General features: G+C 42.2%; 1 protein-coding gene across 1 annotated transcript in view; it reads right to left on the bottom strand.

Moving 5' to 3' along the window:
* The window catches only part of ipo9 (importin 9), a 148,450-nt gene extending 125,908 nt beyond the window's left edge, over nt 1-22,542 (bottom strand). The window contains exons 1-5 of the mRNA XM_073030278.1: nt 22,301-22,542; nt 20,457-20,518; nt 16,195-16,281; nt 14,042-14,243; nt 7,417-7,505 (exon numbers count right to left, since the gene is read on the bottom strand). Coding sequence (XP_072886379.1) covers nt 7,417-7,505; nt 14,042-14,243; nt 16,195-16,281; nt 20,457-20,518; nt 22,301-22,505 — 645 coding nt within the window. The 5' untranslated portion in view covers nt 22,506-22,542. The remainder of the gene's footprint in view (nt 1-7,416; nt 7,506-14,041; nt 14,244-16,194; nt 16,282-20,456; nt 20,519-22,300) is intronic.

The following is a 22,542-nucleotide window of genomic DNA, read 5'->3' as shown; positions in this document are numbered from 1 at the left end:
GCCTTTTGAATCACAGCTGCACTGTGGCTACTGTGTTACAATTCCATTAGGCCGATCAGACAATGCCACCGAAATCCAGGACTACTCAGCCTTTGTTTCCCTGCACGTTTCACATTACACTTCTGTAAAGGTTTCATGCTCCTTCCAAATTCTGTCATTAGTGGAATCTTTTTAACTTTATTAACACCTCCTAAGGACATAGAACATTACGGTACAGTACTGGCTCTTCAGCTCATGCTAACTTCACATTTTAACCTATGTTAAGATCAAACTAACCCTTCCCTCCCACGTAATAGCCCTTCGTTTTTATTCCATGTACCTATCCAATTTTCTTAAATGCCTCTACCATCCCTGGCAGCAGGCTCCACACAAACACAACTCTCCCTCCAAGCACCTACGACTGCTTTCGCTCACCCACCCACATAAATGGACAACCCTCCAAGACAGGCCTCCACCCTACTGCAAGTATCTAAAATATTAATTGTTAATAGTAATTATACAGTTAAACAAATAGAGTATCAATCTTCCTCCAATTATATGATACCGCTCCCCTTCCCTTTGCAAACACTGAAATTTTGTTTGTCCATTTACCACCCTGCAGCAACCCAGTCTTTTGTCTAGGTCGTAATGTGAAACCTCGTGATTTATTTAAATTGAATGGCTTGTTTTAATGTCAGCACAATGGGGGGAGGGGAAAGAGAGGAAGGAACACATTGGCTTTACTCTAAATCCTTCTTATTGTTGTTATTGTAACAATGGACTTTCCATGACCAGGGCTCAACAGCTGAGGCAGAATCTTGTGTTTCAGTCAGCAGAAAAGCAAATGTACCTTCAGCGGGGCAGACTTGTGAAATCGGCCTCATCTGACAAATCACAGGTCCACAATGAGACTTTTTTAAAACAATTTCAGCTATTGTTTGTAAACATATTCGAGCGGAACACTATTACAGTGCCAGCGACCCATGTTCAGTTCTCGCCAATCTGTATGGAGTTTGTATGTTCACTCTGTGACTGTGGGTTTCCTTTGCGTCCAACAGGGCAAGGAACTGAGTCAAGGATTGGTTAAGGTGCTGAGAGCAGAGTATTGCAAGGAGCTGGGTCCAAAACAGATGTGATTGGGGATGGGTGATGAAGTCCAAGAAACAGCAGTTAGTGTAACATTATTATATCACGAGATACAAGATTGGGGTTTGAGTCCTGCTTTTGTCTGTAAGAAGTTTGTATGTTCTCCCCCATGACCACGTGGGTTTCCTCTGGGTGCTCCATTTTCCTCAAACATTCCAAAGACGTACCAGTTAATAGGTTCTTCTTTTCTTTGTTCATCCAGATATCCAGATTTAGGTTATTTTAATGTTCAGATATGTTCTTGTGCTTGTTACGTTCAGATACGGTAACAAGTCCTTCTGGCCCAACGAGCCTGTGCAAACCAATTACATCCATGTGGCCAATAACATAACCCATACGACTTTGGAATGTGGGAGGAAATCGGAGCACCCAAAGGAAACCCTCATGGTCACAGGAAGAATGCACAAACTCTTCAGGGACAGCAGGTGAGTAGGTTATTTGGGTGGCACAGAGTCGTTGGGCAGTAAAGAAACATTGGGAAGGGCAAAAAACAGGAAATATAAAAGCTCACAAAAAATGTGCAAAACGTGCTAGCTGCCACAACTGTGGAGTTTCCAAGTGCCTCCGTGAATTGACGGAACAACTATAGTTGCATAAAAGGAGCAATCTGAATTCAGATCGTTGCTTATGGCTGACTGGAATAAATGAGGCTTTCATGTTTGAAACACTGGGAACCACTATTTTAAATGTAACAAAGTGGCCTACTATACAGTGAGTGCAGATTTATTGTACATCCTACTCCTTGGTGAGTAGTCTTCTGGCATTTACAAAGCATTTTATATTTCTTGTCAATTTAATTGACCCAATCTGCTTTTCCAATTGTTGATTTCCACCCCCCCACCCCGGTTTTCCTTGGATTTCTTTTATAATTTTTCCCTCGCACTTGCTCTCACGTTTATATTTGTGCACATGTAAATTACATAATAAGTTATGTATTATTTACAAATTTATGTTTAAGGCTAATTGTTATGTCTGTAATACACTGAGTGGTTGCTTCAAATAGCTCATTTTCATGGCATTTATACCCAGTGTATGTCCATGGCAATAAACTCAATTCATCCAAAGTGTTCCATTATTGCTGTATTTGCTTCTCTTACTTTTTTTTTGAATAGGTACATTCTCTTTTAAATATTTACCACTGCTGTCACTTTTTACCCAATTTACTGGCAAGTTTTTATTTTGTTTAGAGATACAATGCAGAACAGGCCCTCACATCCCAATGAGCTACACCATCCAGCAACTCACTGATTTAACATTTGTCACAGGATGAGCACTTCCGGTGGCTGTAATGGAGTAGGTTGCACTAGCTACGTGCTCCGAAGTTATTCGCTTACTTTGCTGTTTAAACCTATGTCGGTGAAAGCACCATGAGTAGAAAGCAGTCAAAAAAAGAGACTACTTTAGAGACTTTGACCGAAATGTTTCAACAAATTTCAGAGAAACTTGAAAAATTGGATAAACTGGATGACTTGGAATCCAAGTTTGACATGTTACAGAATTCCTTCGACCTGGTTAAATCTGAACTGAAAACGCTTAACATTGTCACAGGACAATTTACAATGACCAATTAACCTACTAACCTCCTAAGTCTCTGGACTGTGAGAGGAAATCAGAGGACACCGAGGAAACCCAAACGATTACAGGGGTACGTACAAACTCCTTACAGATGGCGACTAAATTTTCCTTCATGACCGTCTTGATAACCACTATTATCTGGATGTTTTCCTACACTTACTTTTGAGACCTACTCTGCAAATTACGACAGCTGCCTTGCTTGGCTTTTACAAAACTCACGAAGATGGTGCCCCTACTAGCTTTTCCCTACCTCATCAGTTCATTTGGAAACTGCTCTTTCGTATTATTCAGCAATTCATCTCAGAGTTCCTGACTTATTTTATCACTACAGCTGCTCTTCAAGATATGAATTCTTCAAGACATTTTTATTCGATTACTGTGCTCACCTTACATCTTTACTCGAAATTCCTTTACATCCACTGGTTAGTAATACATCTCCGTATTTCCCCTGCAATATGCTTTCTAAATATACAATGCATTCTGGTTAACTGAGATACATCAGGACCAAGTACATTTTGGTCCAATTAAGCGGCTGCCCCAATTAGCCGAAGTTTCATGAAAATAGTTAAAAAGATTTTTAAAAATTATCTGAGTAACAAATTATGTATTTAAATGAAATTCAGAACAAATTGGAACACCATCAACAGTACTACAGCATTTCAAAACAGTGTATTAATCCTTACTAGTTATCCATGGAGGAATTCACATTGTTCACAAAATCAGTGCAGATAATGAATGTCTTCATACAATACTACTGATGAATGCATCCTCCAAATCTTCAATTTAATTGGAACATTCAAGATCATCGTCAATACTTTCAAATTCATCATAGTCACTAACTTATTGAATGAAGTAGTGAAATAATTTCATTTTTACTCTCAGCTGTTTTGGCATTTCCAAACCTGAATGTTTCAAACTTCTGTGAGGAAAACAGATCTTACTGCTTATTTCTCACTAACTATCAGTGACAAAAATCGCTGCTTTTTGAAGACAAACACACTCAACTGACGCTACTTAAAAATTGTTTGCTCAAAGAACAGTATAGTGTCTGATGGCCATGCAAGTGCACATATCTGACACTAGTCAGAAACCGTTTAGCTATTTTCCTGTCCAATTAAACCTGAGCGTTCCAAATAAACAAAAAGAATCACGACTATTTTCTCAATTAGTTTTGTTGTTTAAACACTGTCCCAATCAAATTAACCAGAATCCACTCTGTCTGTTAGTCATGTTCTTCACCTGGGTTCTATCTTTGTTCTAACCTACTGTTTCAGGTTTGTTATATGCTGCAGGTAAATCTCTTCTCTCCAGCTCCCCATAACTGTCCGCCAAAGTCCAACTCTGACCTAGTCTAATTAATCTAACCCATTGGTGGCCCAGCTTGACAAATGAATCAATCACCTGTCTGTGAGATTCTCTGCACATTCCCTACAACAGCAGAGGACATCCTCTTGAATTAGAAACATGGAAAACCTACAGCACAATACAGGCCCTTCGGCCCACAATGCTGTGCCGAACATGTCCTTACTTTAGAACTACCTAGGCTTACCCGTAGCCCTCTACTTTTCTAAGCTCCATGTACGCATCCAGGAGTCTCTTAAAAGACCCTAACGTTTCCGCCTTATCAAATCCTCCAAGCAGTTTCAAATTCCTAGGAGTGTCCATCACACACAATCCCTCACGGTTCCAGAACACAATCCACACAGTCAAGAGAGCTCACCAATACCTCTACTTTCTGAGGAGGCTGAAGAGAGCGGCCTAACAAGCTGCATAACTGCATGGTACAGTGGACAGGAAGACTTTACCACGGGTAGTCAAAACTGCACAAAGCATCACTGACACCAGCCAACTTCCCATCTAGAAAGGTGCCAGTAATGGGCCATTAACATCATGAAGGATCCCACCCACCCTGCTAAAGGATGTTTATCCCACTCCCATCAGGAAGGAGGCTACATAAGATCCACGCCAAGACCACCAAGTTCAAAAAAACTTACTTCCCCAAACTGCAATACAGTCGGCCCTCCTTATCTGCGGATTCTGCATGCGCGGATTCAACCAACTGCGGACCGGGAAAACCCGGAAGTTCTCTCTCCAGCACTCATTGTTTGAGCATGTACAGAAGATTTTTTTCTTGTCATTATTCCCTAAACAACAGTATAACAACTACTTACATAGCATCTACATTGTATTAGGTATTATAAGTAATCTAAAAATGACTTAAAAGTACAAGCAGTCCCCGGGTTATGAATGAGTTCCATTCCTGAGTCCGTATTTAAGTCGGATTTGAAGTCGGAACAGGTACATCCGGTATTATTTAGTGTCAGTTAGTCAAACGTTTTTCTTAGTATATAGTACATATTTTACCTTTCTATGCATATAAAACACGTAAGAAACATACATATTCAATAATTAAACCACTGCGTTGCTTAGTAATAATTATAGCTTTCATCGGGGCAGGGCCTTTCACATGCTCTATTAAAATTGTTCCGATCGTTGACCGACTGTAGCTTAACGCTTTTCCAAAGACCAATGGCATTTCACCTCTTTCCAATCACTTTATTATTTCCACCTTATTTTCAAGCGTGATCGTGATTATTTTCGTGAACAGAAACACTGCGGATTCAAAGCTGCACCACCAAGTCCTAAAGACATGATACATGTTAAATAAGGGACTTGAGCATCCGCGTTTTTTGGTATCCGCGGGGGGTCTCAGAACCAATGCCCAAAGGATAAAGAGGGCTGACTGCATTGATCAACACTTTCACTCACCAACTCCACCACTACTTTATTATTTCCCATACAGCCTACTGTCACTTTATGAGCATACATTCAATGTATAAAAGCCATCTTTCAAAGCTATCAAATGTTAAAAGGCCTTGATGTGGCGGGGATGTTTCCTGTGGTGGGAGAGTCTAAGACCAGAGAACACAACTCCAAAATAGAAGCGCACCCTTTTAGAATGGAGGTGGGAAGGAATTTGTTTTGCCATAGTGGTGAATCTGTACATGTGGAACCCTCCTGATGAAGGGTTTCGGCCCGAAACGTTGTCACTACCTCCTCCCATAGATGCTGTCTGGCCTGCTGAGTTCTGCCAGCATGTTGTGTTTCTATTTATTTCCAGCATCTGTATATTCACTCGTGTAATTTGTGGAATTGGTTGCCTTTGGCAGCTGTGGAGGTCAAGCTATTGGGTATATTTAAGGCACAGGTTGATAGATTCTTAAATAGTCAGGATATGAAGGGATACTGGGGGAAGGCAAGAGATTGAGACTAAGAGGGGAAAATGGATCAGTCTTGATAAAATAGTGGAACAGCCTTGATGGGCCAAAGGTCCTAATTCGGCTCATATGTCGTATGAATTTATATTTATTGCGCTTTTTTCATTATTATTGTTTTCTTTATCTTTTGTGCTGCATTAGATCCAGAGTAACAATTATTTTCTTCTCCTTATTCTTGTGTACAGGAAAATACATTAAATAATTCTAAATCTTGAACTTCCACCTCCTAATCCATTTTTCTGACTACAAGTATTGTGCAAAAGTTCATGCCATCAGGTTGGAGGTTTGCCACTTATTATATCCAGTATTCCCTGTGAGACCCTATACAGATTGGGAAACTGCTTTGTTGAGCATATGCCGCAAAACTTACGATCTCCCAGAGGCTGCCCATTACAATTCAACTTGCCATTCGGATGTCAGTATTCCGTGGTCACAATGAAACCACTCTCAGTTTGGAGTAGCAACACTTCATGACTGGGTAGCCTTGAACCTGACGCCACGAACACTGAAATCTCCAACTTCCAATAATTTCCCACTTATTTCTCCTCCTCATTTTTCCATTGCCTTTTCTGGTTACCCTCTCACCCCTTCTCTTCTCACTGGTCCATTGTCCCCCTCTAGTTCCCCTCCTCTTTCCCTTTCTTCTAGGGGTTCATTCTCTTCTGTTGTCAGATTCCTCCTTCCTCAGCCCTGCACCTCTTCTACCTATCACCTCCAGCTTCTCACATTATCCCACCCCTACTCCCACCAACCTTCCCCTCATTGAATGGCAGAGCAGGCTCGATAGACCAGGTGGCCTACTCCAGCTCCAATTTCATTTGTTCTTATGTTCTCATCTGGTCTCACTTATCAGCAGCCAGCTTATGCTCCTTGCCCCCCGCACCTTAAACTAGGTACTTCCCCCTTCCTTTCCAGTGCTGATGAAGGGTCTGGGACTGAAATATCAACTGTTTATTCAACTTCCCTGCCTGACTTGCTGAATTCCTCCAGCATTTTTCATACGTTGCTCAGGATTTCAAGCATCTGCAGAATCTCTTAACTCCTCCATGGATGATCCCAAGCCCAGCTGCAAAACAAGGAGGGAGGGTTGGGCATGGGGCTGGCAACCCCACCCCATAAAATCTAAATGCTACTGAAATACCAACAAAACCTCTAAGGACCCGAGGAGATGAAGGATACATCCAAGGATATCAGAGACTGAGCCAGGACAGAGGACGTGGCAACAGGCTGTCTGCTGCCTATGTCCCAGTAGGGTGATGGGGCTTATGTCAGTAAGCAGAATCTCGTGTTTTGGGTTGTCCAAAAGTCGATGCCTGTAGCCACTTTATCTGCTTATACTTCAAACTGCGGAAATACCTTCCACATAAAGAAAACTTTAGTCTGAAGGATTTGGTGTACCAGCAGTTCAAAAGAATGAACACTGATTGAAGTAACTTACCTCAGCCATTGTAAATATCTTGTACATTTCTGGCAAAATTACAGGTGCTACCAGGGGCATCTGGGTGTCCGTAACCTCACGAGCAAACTCTGCAGAGGAAAGCCAGAAACAAATCAAGAACTGAATATTGCGGCAGCCGACATAACAAAAGTTAAGAGCATGACTCGTCACTGGATCTTTGGTGAAACCAACAGTGGGAGTAGCTGAGTGGCCTTCATTGTCGTGCATACTAGGTCCTCGTGTTACAGCTACCCAGCAAAGTGTGGGAGAGAAGAGAGGCGCACCAGACACACCGGAATCTCTGTTGGCTTGAGGGCTGACTTTCCCACCAGTACTGCGCTCCAGTGTTTTCCCCAGGAGGACAAGCTGCTTTGCCCTCATAATGCTATTATAGCCTAGTACATCGAAGTTCAGAGATCAATTCTGACATCTGTAAGGAGTCTATATGATCTCCTCTTGGAATGTGTGGATTTTCTCCAGATGCTCCGGTTTCCTTCCACAGTCCAAAGTTATACAGGTTAGTAGGTCATCGTAAATTGTCTTATGATTAGGCTAGCGTAAATTCGGGGTTGCTGAGTGGTGTGGCTTGCAAGGCCTGAAGGGCCTATTCAGAGCTTGATCTCTTTTTTTTTGTAATTTATTTTTTATTGAAGGTCATCATCAAACAGTTCTGTAAGATGTATTTCAGATATTGTACATATATATCATATAGTCATATATGCCACAAATCTCCACATAATATTTATGAGGTATATACTTACAGAAAAGAGAGGAAGGAAAGAACAAGCAAAAGGAGGAAACTATGTACAAGTAGGGAGTGATCTTTTTTTATAACAACATATTCATTAATTTGTGAGACTAAAATCAGGCCTATGAGGTGTTATGTGGTTAAACCATTTTTCCCAGTATGAATCAAATTGTTCCAACTTATGATTAACAGATGCTGTTATCTTCTCTATTTTGTAAATGTCCATCCATGTACTTAAGTTTGGGCTCTCCTGTAATAACCATTTCCTAGTAAGGGTTTTTTTTTTACCAGCCACCAGCAGTATATTCATAAAATATTTATCTCTTTTCAACCATTCTTCAGGTGTATACCCAAAATATCTGGTTTTACTTTCTAGGGGTATTTCACATTTAAAGATGTCTCGTAGGGCATTTTCTATCCCACTCCAATAGTCTTTGATAACGGGGCATTCCCAGAAAATGTAATAATGGTTTGCATTTTGATTTCCACAATTTCTCCAGCAAACAAGGAGGTTACTATCATAATGGGATTTCTCAGAGGGTGTAATAAAATATCTTATCAAGTTTTTCCATCCGAACTCCCTCCATTTTTGTGAACTGGTACACTGCCACTGATACCTCCATATTATTGTCCATTCTTCCTCAAATTATCCCTCCTTCCTTTTCCCATTTTGTTTTAATGTATGAAGTCAAATATGTTTTAAGATGTGACAAACCCTTATACACGCTTGAAATGATTCTACTACCGTTCTCTGAATTATATGCTTTTCTAAACATGTACTTGCCTTGGTTACATTTTTAACTGTCCTATTAACATACTGTCACATCTGTAAATAAAAATAAGTCTTGTTTTTCTAGTAAGTGCTTCTCTTTAAGCATTTCAAAACTGAACAGTGTTCCTTCTTTCATTATATTGCAAAGAACTGTTATTCCTTTAGCTGTCCAGTCCTTAAAACTAGCATCCAGTTTATTCGGCGTAAAATCCGAGTCATATGCACACCATTTAAGAATTGCAGTATCTCCCTCTAGTTCATATTCTTTTATAACAAGCTGGAGGAACTCAGCAGGTCAGGCAGTATCCGTGGAAATGAGCAGTCAATGTTTCAGGCTGAAACCCTTCGTCAGGACTTAAGAGGGAGGGGGCAGGTGCCCTGTAAAAAAAGGTGGGGGGGGGGGGGGGGAGGGTGGGAAGAAGGCTGGTAGGTGCCAGGTGAAAAACCGGTGAGAGGAAAGATCAAGGGAAGGGGCAGGGGAAGCACCTACCACCCCACCAGCCTCCGGATCCAGCACATTATCTTCCGTAACTTCCACCACCTTCAACAGGACACCACCACTAAGCACATCTTTCACTCTCTACCCCTCTCCACAGGGATCATTCCCTCTGAGACTCCCTGGTCCACACGTCCCTCCCCACAGATCTCCCACCTGGCACTTATCCCTGCAAGCATAAGTGCTACACCTGTCCCTACACCTCATCTCTTACCACCATTCAGGGCCCCAAACAGTCCTTCCAGGTGAGGCAACACTTCACTTGTGAGTCTGTTGGGGTAATCTATTGCATCCGGTGCTCCCGGTGCGGCCTCCGCTACATCGACGAGACCCATGCAGATTGGGGGAGATGCTTTGTCGAGCACCTCCGCTCCGCCTGCCACAAAAGACAGGATCTCCCGGTTGCCACTCACTTCAACTCTGCTTCACATTCCCATTCGGATGTGTCCATACATGGCCTCCTCTATTGCCATGATGAGGCCAAACTCAGGTTGGAGGAGTAGCACCTCATATACTGCCTGGGTAGTCTCCAGCCCCTTGGCATGAACATTGAATTCTCCAACTTCCGGTAATTCCCTCCCTCTCCCTTCCCCCATCCCAGTTTCACTCTAACTCCTCCTCCAGCTGCCTATCACTTCTCTCATGATTCTGCCTTCTTCTACTACACATAGTGCTTTCCCCTTACATTCCTTCTTCACCTTTCCTGTCTATCCCCTCCCCCATCCCTTGATCTTTCCTTTTACTGGTTTTTCACCTGGCACCTAACAGCCTTCTCCTTCCCACACTCCCCCCACCTTCTTTATAGGGCCCCTGCCCCCTCCCTCTCCAGTCCTGTCGAAGGGTCTCGGCCCGAAACGTTGACTGCTCGTTTCCATGGATGCTGCCCGAACTGCTGAGCTCCTCCACCTTGTTGAACGTGTTGCTTTGACCCCAGCATCTGCAGTGTACTTCGAGTTTTTATATTCTTTTATAATAGTTTTCCATATTTTAAGAGTCCATTTCACCCATGGGTTAGCAATAGTATTTAAGTACCTTTGTTATCAGCCAAAATTGCCTGTATGGGGATGGGAAGTACCCTTTCCTCAATGTTTTTCGATTGAGCGTCATATGATGGGTTGCACCAGCATATCACAGCTCTCAACTGTGCTGCAAAATAACAACCTGACTAATTGTAAAGTTTTGAGACAAACTCTTGGCCTTTTACCTTGCCAAATATATCTTGATAACATCTTGTTCCATTCATTGAATTGATTTTGATTAATCTCTATTGGTAGGGTTTGAAAGATATAATAGTCTAGGCAGTATATTCATTTTAATAGATTCAATCCTTGAACCAAAACTAAAAAAAGGTATTAGGTTTCATCTTGTTATATCTTCCTTTTTTTATATATATATAGGCTGATAATGGCAATCTGCTATTTTTGCCAAATCTTTTGGCATAATGATGCCCAAGTATTTGAAAGACTCTGTTTGCCATGCCCAGGGATATCTACTTCCAACTGCTCTTGGTAGGCCATAGTTATATGAAAGTAATTGGGTTTTATCTATGTTGATCTTGTATCCAGATAATTGGCCATATTGTTCAAAGGATTGCATCAATTTAGGTAAAGAGTATGTTGGTTGCCTTAGACCAGATCAAAATGTCATCCACGTAACAGGCCAATTTATGCTCTGACCCTTTAATAGTAATTCCCCTGATATCTTCATTTTGTCTGATGTATTGAGCTAATGGTTCCAGATATAATGCGAAGAGTAGCGGTGACCATGCACAACCCTGTCTCACGCCCCTTTCTAGGATAAGACTATTTGATAAATATCCATTGATTTTAAACCTAGCAGTAGGGTTGTCATATAGTCCCTGTATAGTTTTAATAGATAGATAGATAGATACTTTATTCATCCTCTTGGGGAAATTCAACTTTTTTCCAATGTCCCATACACTTGTTGTAGCAAAACTAATTACATACAATACTTAACTCAGTAAAAAATATGATATGCATCTAAATCACTATCTCAAAAAGCATTAATAATAGCTTTTAAAAAGTTCTTAAGTCCTGGTGGTAGAATTGTAAAGCCTAATGGCATTGGGGAGTATTGACCTCTTCATCCTGTCTGAGGAGCATTGCATCGATAGTAACCTGTCGCTGAAACTGCTTCTCTGTCTCTGGATGGTGCTATGTAGAGGATGTTCAGAGTTATCCATAATTGACCGTAGCCTACTCAGCGCCCTTCGCTCAGCTACCGATGTTAAACTCTCCAGTGCTTTGCCCACGACAGAGCCCGCCTTCCTTACCAGCTTATTAAGACGTGAGGCGTCCCTCTTCTTAATGCTTCCTCCCCAACACGCCACCACAAAGAAGAGGGCGCTCTCCACAACTAACCTATAGAACATCTTCAGCATCTCACTACAGACATTGAATGACGCCAACCTTCTAAGGAAGTACAGTCGACTCTGTGCCTTCCTGCACAAGGCATCTGTGTTGGCAGTCCAGTCTAGCTTCTCGTCTAACTGTACTCCCAGATACTTGTAGGTCTTAACCTGCTCCACACATTCTCCATTAATGATCACTGGCTCCATATGAGGCCTAGATCTCCAAAAGTCCACCACCTTCTCCTTGGTCTTGGTGATATTGAGACGCAGGTAGTTTGAGTTGCACCATATCACAAAGTCCTGTATCAGTTTCCTATACTCCTCTTCCTGTCCATTCCTGACACACCCCACTATGGTGTCAATTTGGGTTATGCTTCCCCCTGGAACTTTGGAATAGAGTTTTCTAAAACACTTCAAAAGCTTCTTGAATGTCATTTAGCTTATTTTTTTAAATCATTTTTGTTCTTGGATTCTTAATTCTATGAATTGTATTTTCTGCAATTTTTTTTTCCAGTTTCCACACCAGTATTTTCATAGACTTAGATCCACTTTCATAATGTCTCTGCTTCAGAAACATTACATTTTTCCCGATTTCTTGCGCAGCCAAACTATTAATTTCATTACTAATTATTTTAATTTCCTCTAATGTCTGTGATGGAGTTTATATGAAAGTTGCTGTGTGACGCGCAGGAGCTTCCCTTGACTATGGAGCTTGAAATTGAGAGGGTACATCATGCCACTGCTATTTTTTGATTGACATTGGCGAGCTCTGACTTGATATCATTTATTTGCTGTTTTATATCTTATTGGAACTCCTGTATCTCTTCCAGAATTTTGATCATATTTGCCACTTCGCCTGAACGAGGCCCATCATCAGCCTCGTTACCATGCATTCGGGTAGGAGAGCCACTCGTTTCTCCCCTCTCGTCCACAGGCTCTGCAGTGACGCTTTTTTAATCTCCATTCTTGCCCCCTTTATCAATTCAGATATTTTGGAAAGATCTTATATTTGATGGATTAACAGGGCAAAATATGTATTTTTCTGGAGGAGCTTTTGACTTAAGCTGCTATTGTGGATGATGACATCACCAGACCCCTCAGAGCTCTATCTCAATCAATCAATTTCTGTTTCTACAGCTAGCCCAGTGCAAGATGATGAACTGCTGCATACTTGTTCTTGCAGAAACATGGCTGCAGGACAATATCCCATGCACCATCCATCTTCAGGTCATACCACTCAAACTTGTGCTAATATCATCTTTTGTGACTGTATGTGTATTGTAACTTAATATTCTGTGTGAGTGACTGTATGTGCTCTGTTTTGTACCTTGGCCCCAGAGGAACTTTGTTTTGTTTAGCTATTTACATGTTTTGGGTGACACCGTGGAGATACATCTCTACCAAAGTGTGTGTAAGGCACTCTTTCCCTCCTTTAGCCTGCAGACCACCTTTGGCCTGTCCCCTAAAACCCTCACTAATTTTTATAGATGCACCGTAGAAAGCATTCTTTTAGGGTGCATCACAACCTGGTATGGAAGTTGTCCTGTCCAAAACCGGAAGAAGCTGCAGAAAATCGTGAACATAGCCCAGCACATTACACAAACCAATCTTCCATCCTTGGACTCACTTTACACCGCACACTGTCGGAGCAGTGCTGCCAGGATAATCAAGGACACGACCCACCCAGCCAACACACTTTTTGTCCCTCTTCCCTCTGGGAGAAGGTTCAGAAGCATGAAGATTTGTACGGCCAGATTTGGGAACAGCTTCTTTCCAACTGTGATAAGGCTGCTGAATGGATCCTGGCCGTACCTTCCAAATATCCGGACCTGGCTTACACTACCTTACTTTCCCTTTTCTATTTTCTAATTATGATTTATAATTTAAATTTTTATTATATTTACTTTGATTTGTACTTCAGGGAGCGCAAAGTGCAGAATCAAATATCGCTGTGATGATTGTACGCTCTAGTATCAATTGTTTGGTGACAATAAAGTAAAAGTACCTGCTTAGCAACCCCCCCCCCCCACCCCCGACAATCTCTGAAGAGATGATGTCTGGGTCACCCATCTTGTTAAGACACTGCCCAGAAGACGGCAATAACAAACCATTTCTGTAGAAAAGTGTGCCAACAATCATGGTCATGAGACACAGCACATAATGATGATATATACACGTGTATGTTCTAATTAAACTTGAATTTTGTGCTGTCGTGGTGAGGCTGCACGTTCTTTGTACCTGTGAGGACCCGCATGGCCCCGTGCACAGCGTTTACGTCACCGCTGATCAACATGTCCATCAACACTCTGAAGAGCTCAGGCCAGGCCTCGGGCCAGTCCCAGTGGGCTATCGCAGATATAGCATAGGCTACACTGGACCGCACTTTACTGATCGACTCTTGCAGGCCACTCGGTAAAAGCTCTCTGATGGCCACCTTAGCCTGCAATGGAAATTAAAACATGACCAGATGACCAAACCTGAGAAGTCATTGTTTTTAGAAAAATTAGCTTTATTTGCCAGTTGTACATCACAACATAGTGAAATGCATTGTTCTGTGTCAATTTATTTATCTATTTATTTAGAGACACAGTGGCCCTTCAAGCCACACCACCTAGCAATCCCCAATAACCCTAACATAACCTTAACCTAATCACAGGACAATTTACAATAGCCAAGTAACCTACCTTTAACGTCATTGGACTGGGATTGCAGAACCAATGACCCAGAGAAAATTCATGCTTTCCACAGAAACTCCTTACTCAGGATGCCAGGATTGAACCCCAACACCTCGTGCTGCAATAGTGTTCCACAAAATGCCATACTATCGTGACCCAATGACCAAACACAGTTGAAGAATGGCGCTGAGAGCAGCCTACAGGGGACAGCATGCCCACAACTCACTAACCCTAACCCATACGCTTGCGGATTGTGGGAGGAAGCCTGAGCACCCAGTCACAGGAAGAACCAACTCCTTACAGGCAGCAGTGGGAATTGAACTCTGATCAGTGGTCGCTGGAGCTATGAAGCGATTGCATTAACCACTATGCTACCCTGCCACCAGTGTGTTCACAGCTACTGAGTGGGTAGTTATCAATGAACTGACAAGAGTCCTTGCAGCCACTGACACAATGACACCGAGTCTATTCCTCAACGATATCCTTTTGCCCCATGTTTATTTTCCTCTAGTTCCTATCCAATTGCTTTTCAGCTCAAACATTTTGTCATTTCTGTCTCTTTCACCCACATAAGCAGCGAGTCTCAGCACCTTACCAATACAGGCTCTTTGGCCCACAATGTCGTGCAACCTTTTAACCTTCTCTACGATCAATCTAAACCTTCCATCATAAATAGCCCTTTATTTTTTGATCATTCATGTGGGCACACATAAGAGACTCTTAAAACGTCACTACTGTTTTTTTACAGCAATTTTTACAGTTTATTAAAAAAGCTTACCTCTGACATTCCCCCCCTATATTTTTGTAAATTCACCCCTTATATTAACCATTTCCACCCTAGGAAAAGGCCTCTGACTATTCACTCGATCTATGCCTCTTCTCATCTTGCACAACTCTATCAAGTCACCCTTCATCCTCCTACTATCTAAAAGCCCAAGCTCACTCCACCTTCCCTCAGTAGACATGCTCTCTAATTCAGCTATCATCCTGGTAAATCACTTCTGCTCCCTCTCTCAAGCCTCCACATCCTTCCTTTAATGAGATGACCAGAATGGAACACAATTCTCCAAATGTGGACTAACCGGGCTTTATACAGCTGCAAAGTTAACTCGCAGCTCTTGAACTCAATTCCCCCAACTAATGGAAGACCAATACATCATATGTCTTCTTACAATCTTATGAACATGATAAATAATTAAATCTGGACCTGAAATATTTTTAAACATATCTACCCAATGTTGGATGTGACTGTGTTATTTTCTTTGCAGTTTAAAAATTATCTACTTATATTTTATGTATTTACTTGTATATAAGTAACCGCCTAGTATGTATATGTAAATTTAATACAAATTTTATACAAGGTACAATTCTAGAAAGTTCTGAAAGCTTCATTGTACTGCATTATTTCAATGATTGCTACCGTATTAGTTGACTCCTATCTATAAATCTGAATAGTATTTCCCTTAGCTATCACTATAAAATAGTTGCACTGCAAGGCAGCGCCTTCTTTCTTTCATCTATCCCTTCACTTAGTAGGCCTCTATCACCGTTCATTTCCATATCTTAGTTCCTGACTTTTGAAGGAACCTTGGGTTAAAAACACCAGAACCCAACAATTTCAAATTAATGCTGTTCTGTAGTTTCTCTAATCTTGATTCCTGATTCCCTCACCCTGCAAAGATACACATCGAAGAGCAGTTTATAATGTTCCCTTACCCTCTCAGTCGTCTCAGGTGGGTGGAACTTTACTGACTGATTGCACCAGTGATTCTCCACATACTGTTTCAGAATTACAGATGCCAGCTGTGAACAAGAAGGATGAAGTTAAACATTTTTAATTATTAACATTCCTTGAGAAACATGTCTCTCATCTGAGCTAGATATACTCTTAGAATGAGCATTCCTGGATATTCAGAGCCGAATGATGAATTTACCTTCACAAACCAAAGTTGAAGAGCATAACACAGCAAGGCCATAAAAATAAACAAGTTCAAGTTTATTGTCATTCAGCTGTACAAATGAGACGTTTCTCCAGACAAGGTATAAAACACAGTACATATAACACAAAATCAACGCACTATTACCACAAGTGGTGCATATATGATACAAGTTAAACATAAACAGTATAACGTTACCAGCACTTCGTATGTGATGAGACCTGGGTGGTGGCAAGGAGTTCAACAGTTTCATGGCCTGGGAGAAGAAGCTGATTCTCATCCTAACATATCTTGTCCGAGTGCTACAGTACCTCCTGCCTGATGGTTGGGGTTCAAAGAGATTGTGGGATGGATGGGAGGGGTCACTGACAATGCTAAGGGCTGCATCACCGAGCACCTGTGCTGTATCCGCCAGAGAAAACAGAATCTCCCAGTGGCCACCCATTCCGAATTCACTATCAAGTCCATGACCTCCTCTACTGTCGTGATGAGGCCACACTCCCAGTGCAGTCTGACCAAACTCTTATAAAGCCTCAGCACTATATCCTTGTTTTTACATTCTAGTCCTTGTGAAATGAATGCTAACACTACATTTGCCTTCCTTACGACCAACTCAACCTGCAAGTTAACAAAGAATCTTGCACAAGGACTAAGATTTCTGAATTTTTTTCACTGCAGTCTACACCTTTATTCCTTCAACCAAAGTGCATGACCATATACTTTCTACACTATATTCCAGCTGCATGTTGCCCATTCTCCTAATCAAATTCTGTCTACCATCTCCCTGCTTCCTCAGCACAAGCCCCTCCACCCATTTTTGTATTATCTGTAATCATGGACACAAAGCCATCAATTGTCACCAAATCCTTTACATGGACTCAGTGGCTACTTTATTAGGTACAAGTGCAGAACTCGGTATAGCTATAGCCCATTCAGGTCAAGGCTCGATGTGTTGTACGTTCAGAGATGCTTTTCTGCATATCGCTGTTGTAGCACGTGGTTATTTGAGTTACTGTCGCCTTCCTGTCAACTTGAACCAGTCTGGCCATTCTCCTCCGACCTCTCTCATTAACAAGGCCTTTTGCCCACAGAACTGCCGCAAGCTGAACTTTTTTTTGCACCATTCTCTGTAAAACCTAGAGACTGTTGTAAATGAAAATTCCAGATTAGCAGCTTTAAAGATACTCAAACCACCCATCTGGCACTAACAATCATTCATGGTCAGTCATTTCCATCACATTTCTTTCCCCATTATGAAGTTTGGTCCGAACTGTTTAGCTGTCAATATCTTTGCAGTTTAACATTTATGCCTGCTAGTATTTTATACAACTACTTTTATACGTGAAACTGTTTAGTACTAACCACACGATGTATCTGCAGTTGCTCAGTATATCCCCTAGTGACTACAGTTCTTTGTATCATTCAGAAAGCCCTGGAAGCTTCTTTTAATATTGCATTATTTGAATAAGAGTTATCTGATTGGTTAACTCTTCTCTGCATACTTGAATGGGAAGTTTCTTTATTGTGGGGTATACAAAGAGCTGACCGTGCAGCATCCCCATCTTTTGCTTCTCTCTCCTTTCAGCTACTAATTTCTTCCGTTACTGTCCATTTCCAATTCTCTTTGTTCTATAAACACTTACTGAAACAATCATGAAGCAACTAGTATTCTTTCTGTTTCCTGACTTCTAAAAGAACCTTGGATTAAAAACTTCAGAATACAATAGTGTGTGAACAGTTTGACTTGGGCAAAGGGGTTGATATCTAGACAGGAATATGTATGGAGGGCTGGGAGATGGGATCTGGCTAGGGATTGGTGTTTGCTCATGCAGAATTGGATGCAATCTCTCATAATGAAGGAGGTAGCCAGGTTGTGCTAGAAAGGATCTCTCTTCAACCCATCCTAGCTATTCATCAAGAGCATAGCATACACTTAGCGCTATCAAGGATCTTTCCCCATCCATCCATAACATAACATCAATAGAAGAGCTGTCACCCAGCTTTTATCATATGTGAAGCGTCAGTACTGTAATACTGTTTACTTTTTAAATGGTTGTAAATGCACCTTAAGCTAAATACCAGCCTTCTGGAATATATTTAATTATTTGGTAATATACATGGGGTAATAATACTTTGTGTATTGTCTGTGTTATATAGTGTTACGCACCATGTTACTGTGGAGTAACGTTCCATTTGGCAGTATACGTGTACACGGTTGAAATTACTATAAACATGAACTTGGATGTTGTCTGCACATGTAGATGCTGCCACAATGCTTGCAGGTAGCACCAAGTGGAAAGGAACTGCTACTTCTATCTTGCTATGTAACATCAGGGAACAGTGGATTCTGGTTAATTGGGTCATCGACTAATCGGGGAAGCTGCTTATTTGGGACAACTTTCAAAGATCAAAAGCTAATTGAAAAAATAACCAGGATTCCCTTCACTTATTTGTGACGCTCTGCAGCTTAACTGGCTCAGGATATCGTTGAACAGTTTATAACTAGCTTCAGTCACATGCACTTGTGTTATGTTATCCATTTGGGCCATTGGACACAGATTCAAAATCAATGATTTTTGATCATTGTTTTCTTTTTATTTTGACCTTAAAACTATTTCAGTCCCTTGCCAGGGTTCCACGAAAAGATCTGACACTAGCTGAATAAATTTTCTTTGTAGACCAAATTAAAATTCATCTGCCTAACTCAGGCATGGGCAAACTACGGCCCGGGGGCCATATGCGGCCCATTAAGCTTTTTAATCCGGCCCGCAGAACTTGATGAAATTATATTAATAAACCTTGTTTTTCCCCCCGCAATTCTGGCGTTTTCGCCACAACAAAACTAAATCCAGACTTTGATGCGCTGGCTAAAAAGGGAGACCAACAACACTGTTCCCACTGAAATTAAAAATAAGTTTCTTCGTTGTGTTATGTAAAAAAATGCATTTGAAAATATTTTTTTCAATAAGCCTTACATGTTACATGTCATTTCTGTTAAGTGATGGACATGAGTAGTGCGCAGGTGCATGTACGTTCTCAAAATAAAAAATGCTATCCAGATCAAATAATGCGCTCCGCATACTGGCGCGCTGTCACTGTTCTGTCCTTGTGCTGGTCGTTGTTGAGTTTTGGCACAGGGGACAATTGAATAAGAAGGAGCAGGACAAGTAGACCTGCATCTCCTACCGTTTTTGAAATAAAGACAGTCAGGAGGAGAGTTATGATGATAATATCTTGAAGGATAACAGAATTTTCAGTGCTTTAAAATAATAACTGTAAAAAGCTGTATTTTATTCATTTAATTTTCAGTGTTTTAAAAGTCATTTCAATAAATAGCTAAATACCATGGGACTTCAAAGACAGATATTTTGTTGTAATGCATTTGTTCATTTTCAATTGAAATTAAAGCACATGTTTTCTACATATCTCATGATACTTTATTTTCTCTTATGAGGTGTATTACCAAAACACTCCGTCCATCTGCTCCTGGTCCCTGTCAAATTTTAGAACCCTTTGTGGCCCACAAGTCAAAAAGTTTGCCCACCCCTGGCCTAACTGCACTTATCATTGGCTGCCAGAGATCTGGAGTGCTGAAATCCACAGTTGCATGTTAGATATATTATTTAAATGTATGATCTGTTAATCAGTTAAATAGAGTTTTTTTTTAAAAGACCGTCACGTCGGGGTCACCAATTGTAGCGGTGTGCTACACGCAGCGCTAAAATAACGACATGGAGTCGGTAAACTGCAGTCAAAGAATAAGTTTATTTCAACTTAACAGTCTTGCTTTAAAGCCTCTCTCCCCCACCGGATACCTCGAGAGGCACATACTGAAACCCCCTCAGGCTTTCTTCCTTTGTGCCTGCACTCTGGCTAATTGTCAGCCAGTTCGAGTGTGCTAGAAATTGGGTTGCCACAGTTTTAACTATTTCCACAAAACTTTGGCTAATTGGGGCAAAATGAACTGTACCCTATGCATCTGTATTAACAGAATCCACTGTTTTCAGGTTCCCTTGTACTGTACAAACATCTTGCACATACCTGCCGGATCGCCAGTGCTCCCTGGGGATCAACTGTTAGCTCAGCCAGGTGAACGCCGAACTCTGAAACAGAACACCACCAACCATTAACAAGAACAGATAAGACTTTATATTCAATTCACAACGGGAACAGGACAGTAGTTCAGAAAGATTCAAGATGGTTTAATGTAATTTCCAACACATAAGCGTAAAGGAGAACAAAATCAAGAGTTACTCCGGATCCGATGCAGCATGAAAACAGACACAATGACATATAGAACACAGTAAAATACACAATATAATTGCAAAGATAGCTTCTATACATAGATTGACTATATGTCCATAAAGTGACGCCAGGCTTCTAGGATGGCAGGAGGAGACCATGGGTTGACCAAGAAGGGGCAAACAATGGTGAGAGCAGGAAGATATATTTGCCCCATCCTCCTAGTTATGTTTGCTCTGTATCAAGCCAAACCTCTCCTGCTTCTCCTCCCCACCCCCAGTTCCCTCTCCCTCCCTGACCCAAAACACGCTCCTTCCCAAATCCCAGTTCCACCTCACTTCAAACATCCCCTCTCCCATTCACTACCCCATACACTGTAATGCCCAGCTTTTCTCCCCCATTTCCCCTCCACCCATAGGAATAAGACACAAGAGCAGAATTAGGCCATTCAGCCCATCAGGTCTGCTCAGCCATTCCATCATGGCCCTCTCAACCCCATTCTCACTCCTTCGCCCTGTAACATTTGACACCCCAAATAATCAACAACTTACTAACCTCTACTTTAAATATGCCTCCTGTACAAGGACACCTTTGCAACTTTCACTTCTGAATTTTCTGCCCACGTAGAAAATAGCCTACACCTTTATTCCTTTTAACAAAGTGAACACTTCCCAACACTACATGCACATGCTATCTGCCATTTCTTTACCCATTCTCATAACTTGTTCAAGTCCTTCTGCAAATTTCCTGCTTTCTCAACACTACAAGCCACTCCACTTATCATGTATCAGCGGCAGATTTCCATTATCCAAACCAGTGGCATACACTCAGTGGCCATATTATTATGTATAGGAGCGCAGTACCCCTCAATTCCACTCCCTCCCCTGCTGCTTCCTCTGCATCTAAGGTTCTATCTTTTGCCCAACAACTATCCCTTGCCTCATCTTCCTCCACTCCACGTTTATGTAACCTCCAACAAAATTCAACTGCTGTTTCTCTCCCTGCTTTTTCCCTACCCCAACCCCACGAGCCTCTCTCCTGTCTCCTTACTCCAGCTTTCCTCACTCACCAAAACACTTCCTTCCGTCTCACTCCAGCTACCTTCCTCTCCCCCTTCTTAGGACTCTCCTCAACCTACTAGTACCCTCCAACAACAACCCCACCAATACCCACCCCCACTCAATAACTCCTCTGGCTCCCTACCGCTCCTCCCCAACCCCCTCCCCAGGCTCCCCCATCCTTGCTCACTAAAACACCATCTTCCCTCCCACTCTAGCTACCTTCCTCGCCAACACCCTCCATCTACTACCCCACCCACCCCCTCTGTGCCTCCCACCTATCCTCCTTCAACAACTTCTGTCCCCTACTAGTCCCTCCCCACAGCAACCACTGCAGTTCCTCCTTCCTCCAACTTTCCTCACCAAAACAGCTGTTTCCCTTTCCACTCCACCCCCTCCAGGACCCTCTCCTTTCCCACCCCCACGAGCCCCCTCTTACCTTCTCCCTTCAACTCCTCCAGCTCCCCCCCCCTTCATCACGCCCTCTAGGCCCCACTCCTCTAATTCTTTCCATCTACTCCCCCCTCTAGACCCGTCCCCCTCCACCTCCAGTTTCCTCTCTCCTACTCCCTCATTGACACTCACCCTCCGTCACCTCCAGAACTTTGATCTGTTCTTCGCCCGCGGCCCGCACCTCCTGCACAGGCGAGAGTATAGCGCCTAGGGCCTCGAAGAGCGCCTCCTTCAGGCCCTGCTGCACGGGCCCGCCGGGAGAGGAAACAGGGACGGATGTGGTGGCGGGGTTGAGAGGGACACCGGTACTCGGCTGACCGGCTCTCGCTGCCGCCATCTTCGCCGCTCTCAGCTCGGCCGACCTGGGCGCCAAA

The sequence above is a fragment of the Hemitrygon akajei genome, chromosome 27 (assembly GCF_048418815.1).
Source record: "Hemitrygon akajei chromosome 27, sHemAka1.3, whole genome shotgun sequence".
NCBI classification, from domain to species: Eukaryota; Metazoa; Chordata; class Chondrichthyes; order Myliobatiformes; family Dasyatidae; genus Hemitrygon; species Hemitrygon akajei.
Note: the sequence above shows the minus strand (reverse complement) of the source record. Positions and strands in the feature narration are given on the sequence as shown.